This window comes from Podarcis bocagei (genome assembly GCF_964188305.1).
Source record: "Podarcis bocagei genome assembly, chromosome: 4".
Taxonomy (NCBI): Eukaryota; Metazoa; Chordata; class Lepidosauria; order Squamata; family Lacertidae; genus Podarcis; species Podarcis bocagei.
This window is the reverse complement of record NC_138128.1, coordinates 102,632,023-102,643,150: the sequence shown is the minus strand read 5'-3', so window position 1 is coordinate 102,643,150 and position 11,128 is coordinate 102,632,023. Positions and strand designations below refer to the sequence as shown.

At 46.9% G+C, this 11,128-nt stretch overlaps 1 protein-coding gene across 1 annotated transcript; it reads right to left on the bottom strand.

The window, feature by feature from the left end:
* Positions 1 to 961: 961 nt before the first annotated feature.
* On the bottom strand, positions 962 to 9,373 carry KLHL42 (kelch like family member 42). The gene is made up of 3 exons (XM_081191041.1): positions 8,549 to 9,373; positions 3,597 to 3,790; positions 962 to 1,537 (listed from the first exon to the last, which is right to left on the bottom strand). Exons 1-3 carry the CDS (start codon positions 9,352 to 9,354, stop codon positions 1,092 to 1,094), a joined length of 1,446 nt encoding a protein of 481 aa, XP_081047167.1. The 5' UTR covers positions 9,355 to 9,373; the 3' UTR covers positions 962 to 1,091.
* Positions 9,374 to 11,128: the final 1,755 nt, after the last annotated feature.

Here is an 11,128-nt window from a genome sequence, read left to right as displayed (position 1 = left end):
AACACTATGTCCATCAAAAGAATGTCTAGTGATGGACTATAGTCTGTGTGGCATTGTTTTGTTTGCAAAGAGATATGAACGTCCCAAGTTTGATTAGTTTTCACCAGAAAGATGTAACTATGCCTACTTACCTTGGTGTCAGGGGTGGAGTATCTCCTCCCCCGGTAGCCTCAGAGGCAAGAAAAATAAACAGTTTGTATTTTATGGCTTTTTATTCAGTCATCTGGTTGCAAGACAAAAGATCCATGTCTCCACACTTAGATTTTGGCTACTCTGAGCCTCTCGTCTTCATTCCCCAACAATATCCTGAAAATCTATGGGAAGTCCCAGGAGTCTTACTCCTTTGAACCCTTTGTTCTTGAATGCGTAGGTATCCACAAGCCCTTAGTGAAGAAGGATCTTCCATACTCTCCAGGGAGGTCTCTGCTGGCTGCTAACTCCCCCCACCCTCCACTGTCTCATAGCTAGGCCACTTCTTCACGCAACTGTGAAGCAGTCCTGTCTCCTTCTCCTTCTGAAACTGCTGGAAATGGGGGGGGGAGGAGCAAAGCTTTCCCCCTCCTCTTCTTAGAGGAGCCAATCAGACCCAGGGCTCATTTCCCATTCCTCTGTTCAGTCCAGTCCCTGACACTGGGTGAGACTATCTCTGAGCTGATTTGCAAACTTCCCCAAGTCTACATCTCCTAGCTTGAATAGGCAGGTGGTATCCATAAGTGAAACATTTTGGCCCTACCTGTTGCTAAGGCCCTGCACCATTTTGCAAATCCATCATCTCAACCCTTTAGATCCTCAGCTGAAGCAAAGATTAAAATAAATGGAACTTGTGGGGATGTTTACTCATTACCTCGCCACCATTTTTGTCTTGCTCATACGTGGCACGTAATTACAACTGTAGACTTCTTGCAGCAAACATCACCTTTTTCTTCTAAAGCATTATATATACCAAGAGTGGCCAATAAAATAATTTTTATAACTATTTATCGGATATAAACAACTTGTGTTCCATTTGGAAAAAATGGTAACTAGGATAAATAAATTTCTTATTCAACAATTAATGAACTTTATGCGGAAAATAAAATTGCAGTTTACATTCACATCAGATTTGGCAAATACATAGAACAGACCAACATGTTTTGTCCAAAGGTTGGGAAGTGCCTAACAGATTCCCAACTGTCTGAAAATATATTGTACTTTAGAAAAACTCTGTGCTCCAAGCTTGTTGACAATGATACATCTCTGGTCAGTATATAGATCCCATCGTTGTGTAGTGTACAAGTCAAATTAAGACCAGATTTTGACGTGTTTTCTTTGAGGTAGAGCCATTCTCTGGTGGCAGTGTTATAAGACTGTACTGTTAACATGTCCTCATTCTGGCTAGATTTTTTTTTTGATCCCAGTTCATGGATGCAGCCTCCAACAATATAGATAGTTTCCTCCACTGATAGCATCTGCTGCTTGCGGATATGGATGTCACACGATTCAAAGGTTGTCCAGTTGTCAGAGCTGGGACAGTACTGCAAGATATTCAAGTTCCGGTCTGCAACAGAGAAGATATTAAATACAGAAAACTTAAATTCAACTTATTTTTACACTGGGGCCTACAACACCTGGTGGTTAAAAGGTCTGATTTCAGGTCAGTTTTCTTTTTCAAAAATGTGGAGAAAGCTTGATTACTGTCCTCTGCAAAGTAGGCTGTTGCTGCACACTTTTCCTGCTTCTCTCTCATTTTCTACTCCCTACAATATCCGTAGTTTTGTCTTCCTTTTGCCCTAGCAACCAGGATGCGTCTTTCCTGCAGTGGGTTCATCTGATATCAGGTACTCCCTAGAATTTATACTATGCAAATACACAAGCACACCACACAAGTGTGAGTGGACGTTAAAGAATTCAACCCACCCAACCAAAATTACTGTGCAAAATGTGAAAACTTTGCAAAGAGGCTTAGATGTGTCTCCTGAGACCAGGTTCTCATTATGAATTCACTGTAGAGTTAATTTACAGTACAATGGGATATATGTCTACTCAGAAGTAAGTCTCTTTGTATTTAATGGGACTTTCTCCCAGGTAAGTGATAAAAGACTGCAATCTAGGCTTGTACAGGCATTGGGGGAAAGCAGAGTTCTTCTTGCCTTTAACAGCTGTGTAGCAGGCATAAATCCAGGTAAAAGCTTTTCTAGTATAGAAATATGATTATGGGAAATATTTCACCTGTTCACATTCTGTCTGTCAGACATTTTATTACATATGTGGCCACTGATTTATTTTTGGGCCCTCCACAGCATATGACAAAAAGCGCTTGAAGGAGCTATGTATGTTTAGCCTGGAAAAGAGGAGACTGAGAGGAGATATGATAGCCATCTTCAGACATCTAAAGGGCTGCTACATGGAAGAGGGCGCATGATTGTTTTCTCCTGCTCTGCAGAGTAGAACTCAAGGCTTCAAGTTATTAGAAATGAGGTTCCTACTAAGCATTCGGGAAAAACTTTCTGGCAGTAACAACTGTTGGACAGTGGAACGGTCTCCCTTGGGAGGTTGTGGACTCTCCTTCCTTGGAGGTTTCTAAGCAGAGGTTGGAGGGCCATCTGTCATGGATGCTTTAGCTGAGATTCCTGCATTGCACTGCATGACCCTTGGGGTTCCTTCCAACTATGGTTTTATGCAAATTCATGTCATCTTTTCCATGTGAGTTGAAGGGCCCAATCAGTGTACTGGTCTCAGAAAATCCTGTTGCCACCCTTGTACCTTTCATAAGCAAGTCAAACAGTCTGAAGGCTTCAGAAGACAAGAGATCAAGTCCTTTTCAGAGACTCACTTCATAATATCAATACAATGTTTAAAGAAAAAAAAAAGATCAACAGGTTTTCAACCTCACAATACACCACACGCTTAATATCAGTCAACACTAATTCTCTTGCAATTTTTCTTAAATGTCCTGTCAAAGTCACACTCAAGATGGTGAAAAGAAAGGGTTGTTGTTGTTTTACAACCTTTCAGTGTGTGTTTATCGCTTAAGTAACAGCTGTTTGACTTATATTGTAATACTAAAATAAGGTACAGTAGTACCTCGGGTTACATACGCTTCAGGTTACATACGCTTCAGGTGACAGACTCTGCTAACCCAGAAATAGTGCTTCAGGTTAAGAACTTTGCTTCAGGACGAGAACAGAAATCGTGCTCCGGCGGCGCGGCAGCAGCAGGAGGCCCCATTAGCTAAAGTGGTGCTTCAGGTTAAGAACAGTTTCAGGTTAAGTACGGACCTCCGGAACGAATTAAGTACTTAACCTGAGGTACCACTGTATTTAAAACCAACCACAAACATTGCTATTAAAACACACTGCTTATTAAAATGAATACAGTCATACCTCGGGTTGTGAACGTGATACATGTGAGAGGCACGCGCATGACATCATTTTGTGCTTCTGCGCATGCGCTGAAACCCGGAAGTAACCCGTTCCGGTACTTCCCAATTTGGCGCAGTCCGCAACCTGAAGGCGCGCAACCCGCAGCGTTTGTAACCCGAGGTATGACTGTATTGAACATGCCAAAGAGCATACAAGTGTTAAAATAACACTATTCCTTTCCAGTACTTGTCTTACCTCTTGTAGTGTAGCCTCCCATGACGTAGATCTTGCCCTGGCACTCACACGCTGAGAATTCTGCAAGAGGGGTTGGTAAGGATGCTGCAAAGTTCCACCAGTCATGCTCTGGGCTGTAACACTCAACATTGGAGAGGAATTGCCCACCAATGGCATACAACTTCCCACTAACAGCCAACAACTTGAAATTAGACCTACAGACAAAACAGTTGGAGAGTTAAATCATTGAATTATACTTTGACGTGCTTTTGAACTGCTAGGTTGGCAGGAGCTGGGACCGAGCAATAGGAGCTCGCCCCGTTGCGGGGATTCGAACTGCTGACCTTACCGGCAAGCCCTAGGCTCAGTGGTTTAGACCACAGCACAACCCACATCCCTAGAAGAAAATTAAACAAGCTAAAATAGGTAAAACGCCGGGGCCAGATGGACTTTCAGCAAAGTAATAAAAACTTCAGGACTTTCTGGTACAACCACTTAAAGAATTAATGAATGAGATATTAGGGACTGGGGAGGTATCCAGAGTCCTGGAAAGAGGCCTATATTACACTGATTCTGAAGCAGGATACCGACCCACTTTTAGTTTAAAATTATAGGCTATTAAACAATGATGATAAACTATTTGCCAACATACTAGCCAACCGAATGAAGGTTTTTTTTAGTCGTTTTAATCCATCAACATCAGGCAGGTTTCTTGCCAGGCCACCAGATGGAGGATAATATAAGAAATATAATTGACATTATAGATTTGGGACATAACATCCAGATGGCAGATGGGAAATGCTATGGAAAACAGACTAGAAATTTATAGCATGCTGTACACTGAAAGAAAATTATATGAAAATGATGTACCGGTGGTATTTGACCTCTACTAAGCTGGCAAAAATGTATAAAACAAGTACAAATACCTGCTGGAAATGTAAAGAAAAAGAAGGTACCGTATTTTTCGCCCTATAGGACGCACTTTTCCCCCTCCAAAAATGAAGGGGAAATCTGGGTGCGTCCTATGGGGCGAATGCAGGCTTTTGCTGAAGCTTGGAGAGCGAGAGGGGTCGGTGCGCACCGACCCCTCTCGCTCTCCAGGCTTCAGGAACACATCCGCAGCCTAGGCAGCCCTACGGGAGGTCTGGCAGGGATGTCTAGGCTGCGGATAGCAGCCTGCCGCCCGGCGGGCGGGGCGCCCTGAAGCAGAGCGCCCCCCGCGCCAGGCAGACATCCACAGCGTGGGGAGCCTTGCCGGAGTTCCCAGCAAGGCTCCCCACGCTGCGGATAGCAGCCTGCCGCCCGGCGGGCGGGGCGCCCTGAAGCAGAGCGCCCCCCGCGCCAGGCAGACATCCGCAGCGTGGGTAGCCTTGCCGGAGTTCCCGGCAAGGCTCCCCACGCTGCGGATAGCAGCCTGCCGCCTGGCGGACGGGGCGCCCTGAAGCAGAGCGCCCCCCTCGCCAGGCAGACATCCGCAGCGTGGGGAGCCTTGCCGGAGTTCCCAGCAAGGCTCCCCACGCTGCAGATAGCAGCCTGCCGGCCCCGAGGGGGGGGCGCCCTGATGCAGAGCGCCCCTCGCCGGGGCAGACATCGGCCAGCCCCACAAGCTCGGGGGGCAGTAGGGAGGCGCAGCGCCGCCATCCCGCTGTTCCTCGACCTGGTTCTGTTTCCCCGACCTGCTTTTGGGGGGGAAATAAAGGGAAATTTTTTCCCTTTATTTCCCCCCAAAAAAACTAGGTGCGTCCTATGGGACGGAGCATCCTATGGGGCGAAAAATACGGTAACTTTTATCTTTTGTGGTGGACTTGTAAGGTAATAAAAGCTTTCTGGGAGATGATATATAATGAAATGGAAGAAAATGTTGAAAATAACCTTTGTTAAGAAACAAGAAGTTTATTAGGAATCACATTCCAAAAGAAGCAGTGTACACCTGCATAGAAATCCAAGTGCGAACAAACCCCATAGCCTTGTGGAGAGCAGCCAGGCAAAAATTACTGGTAGTGGAGATAAACTATTTATTTATTTTGTTTACTTATTAAATTTGTATACTGTACATAGATCTCAGAACAATTCACAACATATATTAAAAACACGACACACGTTGTGATTGAAGTCTACTATAGGCCACCATCTCAAGGAGAAGAGGTGGGTGCCATCTTCCTGAAAGAAATGAGAGCTGTTTCAGGGAAGGAAAGATGAGCAGTCCTGGGGAACCTTCACCCTACCGTCAGTTCTAAGTATGGGATCCCTAACAGTCCTGACAACTTCCTCTTTCAGAAGGAACAAGGGGATCATGAGTTGATCTTAACCAGTAAGACAGTTCTTTAATGGGGCAGGAACTCTGGGAGGATGTGACCATGTAAGGGTGGAATATATGATCTTATGGAAAGCCAAAGCATAGTCAGATGTGTACCTCACAGAGTTTAGAATTACTAGGCAGGAACCCATGGCTGGATGTGCTTACAAGGAAAAGCTGACGGGGCTGCAAAAAGGCATAGCAAGGAGCTGAAAATAAAGTGGACTTCTGTAATAAATGAAAGAGGACAATTCACTGAGAGCAGGCTTGTTGGTGAGGGGACAGTATCAAAAAAGCTAAAGCTTAGAATAAGCAAAGGCAAGCAAGAGATCATGATACAAACAAACAGGGCATTTCCCCAGGAATTTCTGAAGCAAGGGGAAGAAGAAAGAAATTGTAGGCCTGGTGAAATGGGGTGAAATGTTAACAGGGCAACACCTACACTCAACTGCTGTACAGCTTCCATATTCTTCCAAAATGGGATTTTTTTTGGTAATCTCACATTAATGTGACTGGAGAAGAGTGACGATTGTCGTCCAGGGCAGGGCTGCCATTGGCAGGGAGAACAGAAAGTAGTGAAAATCAAATTCCAATGAAAAGGACCCAAAAAATCAGTTCAGTGTCACAGCATCTGTTTCAGCCTGGTTTCCTCACATACCAGAGATAACTTTGGAAGCCCAAAGTTATGTGGGAGATGCTGCAATTGCTGCTACTTTCCATGTATAGTTCATCCCTGCTGGGAACTGGAGCAGTGTTGGCCTTTGGAACCAAAAATGGTCATCTCCCCCCCCCCCCCCGCAACCACTCTAGTGTGTGAGGGCAGGGCTGGTAAGGGATGTGAGGGGGGAGAGCACAGTTTCAGACTCTCTCCACATACTGTTAATTATCTGAGTTATCAATCACTGAAGGCGGTTCAAATGCAAGCAAGAGTTTTATAAAAGGTGACTTTCATTCCATACAGAATATTTGTTCTTTCAGCAGCAATGTGACTCTGAAAAGCAGGATGCATATTTGCAGCTTGTTGGGTGGGTGGGTGTCGCGTGGAGAGAAAAGGGTCAATAGTTTTGAAGCCTGACTTTGCTGACATTTGCAATTAGGTCACCCTGTACATTTCCACCCACCAATACAATTTCCCTGCTGAAAGCATCTGAGCTAGCCATGTTACAAAATGTGAGCAAACAGCCGTGAGTTCAAATGGGCACCAGCAAACCTGCCTTGTTTTGTTTAAATTCAAGAGATTTAGACTAGAATAATATGAGGCTAATAGAAAAACCACAGTCAAAGGAGATTGGTTTTTTTAAAAGAATAGTTTGCAGGTGGTAGACATGACATGCAGATGTGCAGCTCGTAGGTTCTGTAAAGTGAGAGGCTTATTTCTGTTGGGGAAATTAAAAATGTAGTATTTGCTGTTTTCCACCTTCCTTTCTCACCAATGGAAGTCTTCAGAGGCTACAGCTGGAGCCCGACAGTGGAGGTCCACAATCAGGGCATGATGGAAGCAGCATTCCTCTGTTCAGTAGAGTAAAACCAATGGAAGGCAAGGTGAGCCACCAGTTTTGCGAATCTTTAGGCTTAATGAATTTGTCCCTTATCAAACCACTAGAAGTGGACCAACAATAAGAATGGGTAAAAGAACCCTTCACATTGGTTGCACTCTAATATATTTGGAGCACCAAAGAGACACAGGAAACAATGTGAGAGACAAATGGCACACACCCTTCCTCCAGGACAAGGGCAGCCCAAGTGCCATATTCCCACAAGGGCAACCTTCCAGAGGCTGCATGCAAGTAATGGGTGGGGCCAGAGACAAAAGTGGGCAGAGCAAAGGCTACCACAATTCAAGGATGCAGCCCAGAGAGACAAAAATCACTTGGGAAGGATGTGGGTCAGGGCTGGTAGCAAGGCTAGGCACAATCCCAAGGGCCAGACAGAGCGGCCCCAAGGTTTACCATCCTGATCTAAGGCTTGTGAGACGCTTCCCATAGCAAGTGTGAATCTTGCAGGCTACTCTCATCGACCATAAACCAAAGACAAAGAAATACACCACTCAAGCTCTACTGCCAAGAACGCAAAGGATGCAACTGAGCAGAAATCGCCTTTCTACGGCTGTTATTCTAAATATACACAACTTAAGACTGAAAATGACAATTTAGCCATTGTCTTTAATGCCATCCTCTAAACCCAACCTAATGTGTCTGATTTAAAATGTGGTACCCAGCCCTGGATACTGAACTCCAGATGTGGTCCACTGCTGCAGAGTAAGTTGGAACTATTACTTCTCATTACTTGGAAACTGGTTCTATTTATGTAGCCTAAAATTGCAGGGTTTTTCTTTTTCTTTTTTTGCAACAACAAAGAACATTTCCTGCAAAGTCAGGTGTCCACCATCCTACAGATATGTGGTTATTGTGTGTGTCCATGTATAACATGGCATGCATCTCTGCTGAATTTGAGTTTGTTGGCCTAGGTTTCCATTCCTTTAAGAACTGCATTCCTGTCTTCTGAGGCGCTAGTTGTCTCTCCAATTTTGTGTCTTCTGCAAACCTGATCTCAAGACCACACTTAACCAGTTTGCTATTCAAACCAGCTTGGCTTTTCCACACCTCACACTGAAAAATGCTTCCATTTATTCCAAACTGAAAAAGCAAGAAGTTCCTTGGAGCATCTCGGGCGTTACCTTTTCTGGTTCATCGAGGCCACGGGGCTCCACTCGTTCAGGCAGGGGTTGTAGCAGTGCGCGGCCGAGATCTCCTGGCTGCCGAGCCGGTGGCCGCCCGCCAGGAACAGGTAGTTGTCCAGCACGGCCGCGCCGTAGCCGCGCACGTTGGCCAGCTCCGGAGGCGGGCGGGCGGGCAGCGGGAGCCAGCGGCCGGCCGCCTCGTCGAGCCTGCGCATGGAGCCGGGCGCGCCGCCTTCCTGGGGCCAGGCTCCGGCGAAGGGGCCCAGCGCCAGCAGGGCGGCCGCGCCTCCCGCGCGCCTTTCCCGCAGCTGCTGCCTCAGGGCGCCGGGCAGCAGGCGCCGGGCCTCGGGCCTGCGGAGCACCTGGTGGAAGCGCGCCGCCATGAAGGCCACGCAGGCGGCCTGCAGCTCCGGCAGCCCGTAGACCTGCGCCAGCTGGTGCAGCTGCAGGCAGTTGGGCAGCGCCACCTGCGCGGGCAGCCGGCGCAGCAGCGGGGTCACCTGCAGGTAGCAGGCGGCCTCCACCAGCGCCTCCAGCGCCGCCGCCTCGCCCTCGCGCTCCAGGCCGGCCAGGCGGGACGTGCGGATGAAGTCCAGCACCAGCTCCAGGCCGCGCGCGCGCAGCCCCCCGCGCAGCTCCTGCACCTCCGCCGCCGCCTCGCGCATCCCCGAGCGGAAGAGCGCGCCGAAGTAGTCGCTCTGCTCCCGCAGCTGCCTCTTGCCCACCGGGAAGCAGCGCTCGCCCAGCCGGATCTGCACCACCGCCGCCGCCTCCTCCTCCTCCGCCTCGCCGCCCTCCGCCATGGCCGCCCCGGGACAGGGCCACCGCCGCGCTCCGCCCCGTCGGCCTCGCGGCTGCAGGCCGGGCTGCGAAAGGCAGGAGTCTCCCCGTGGCGCCGGAGGAAACCAGGGAGGAAGGAAGAGCCCGCGGAGCCTGCCGCCCGAGGGGGCGCCCCACGGAAGGCCGAGAAAGGCAAGGGGAGAGCGGCGACTCCTGTGCCTCCTGACCCAGGGCAGGGAGCTCAGCAAGAGGCAAATGCGCCAGCAAGAGCGGGTTTGCCAGGGGGCTAGAAGAGCTCTAGGGATGCGCTAGAAGCATTAGCTTGCCTAAGCATTAAACTATCCCACCCAAATATGGTATGTGCATTAACTGCACCATTTTTCATAAGATGTAGCACATTGTGAGCCTGTCACCTGAATCTTGGGAGTAAATCACATTAAACCGAGCCGGGGTCAGGAGGAAAGATGTGAACATGAAGCCTCACAGAAACTAAACTTCGCGAACTTAAATTTACTTGGCAGATTGGTTAAAAAGAAGGTAAAATTCTTCAATCATTGGCCAGCCCAATTTGACTTGCTTTTGATAGAACACAGTAAGTGCAGGTGGCGCTGTGGGTTAAACCACAGAGCCTAGGACTTGCCGATCAGAAGGTCAGCGGTTCGAATCCCCACGATGGGGTGAGCTCCCATTGCTCGGTCCCTGATCCTGCCAACCCAGCAGTTCGAAAGCACGTCAGAGTGCAAGTAGATAAATAGGTACCGCTCTGGCGGGAAGGTAAACGGTGTTTCTGTTTTTTTTTATAAAATTTTTTTATTGGTTTTACAAAAATTTTTAAGACAATACAAACATATAAAAAGACATACAAACACGTATAATTTCATAACCTTTTTTTCATAAACCATGTTTCTCAGACTTCCCCATACCTCCCCTTTCTGCATCCCAATGTCCAAAAGTTTTTAGCAACTCTAAATATATCTGTCAATCCTCTGTCCTCTCAATCTTTCCTTCAATCTAATCTTGTATCGCTGTAACCCTTTCTTACTCAAACCTCGACATTCTAACATTCATCAAGTTTATAATAGTCATTAAGGTAGATTTTAAATTTCTTCCATTCTTCTTCCGCCGTCTCCTTTCCCTGATCGCGGATTCTGCTAGTCATCTCAGCTAATGTCATATAGTCCATCACTTTCATCTGCCATTCTTCCAGGGTGGGTAAATCTTGTGTCTTCCAATACTTTGCGATGAGTATTCTTGCTGCTGTTGTAGCATACATAAAGAAAGTTCTGTCCTTCTTTGACACCAATTGGCCGACAATGCCCAAGAGAAAGGCCTCTGGTTTTTTAGGGAAAGTACATTTAAATATCTTTTTCATTTCATTGTATATCATTTCCCAGAAAGCCTTAATCTTCGGGCATGTCCACCAAAGGTGATAGAAAGTGCCTTCAGTTTCTTTACATTTCCAACACTTATTATCAGGCAAATGATAGATTTTTGCTAGCTTGACTGGGGTCATGTACCACCTGTAAATCATTTTCATAATGTTTTCCTTTAAGGCATTACATGCCGTGAATTTGATACCGGTGTTCCACAACCATTCCCAGTCAGCAAACATAATGTTATGGCCAATGTCCTGTGCCCACTTAATCATAGCCGATTTGACTGTTTCATCTTGTGTATTCCATTTCAGCAGCAAATTATACATTCTTGACAAGTTTTTAGTATTGGGTTCTAACAGTTCAGTCTCTAATTTTGATTTTTCCACCTGAAAGCCAATTTTCCTGTCCTGTTTAAAGGTCT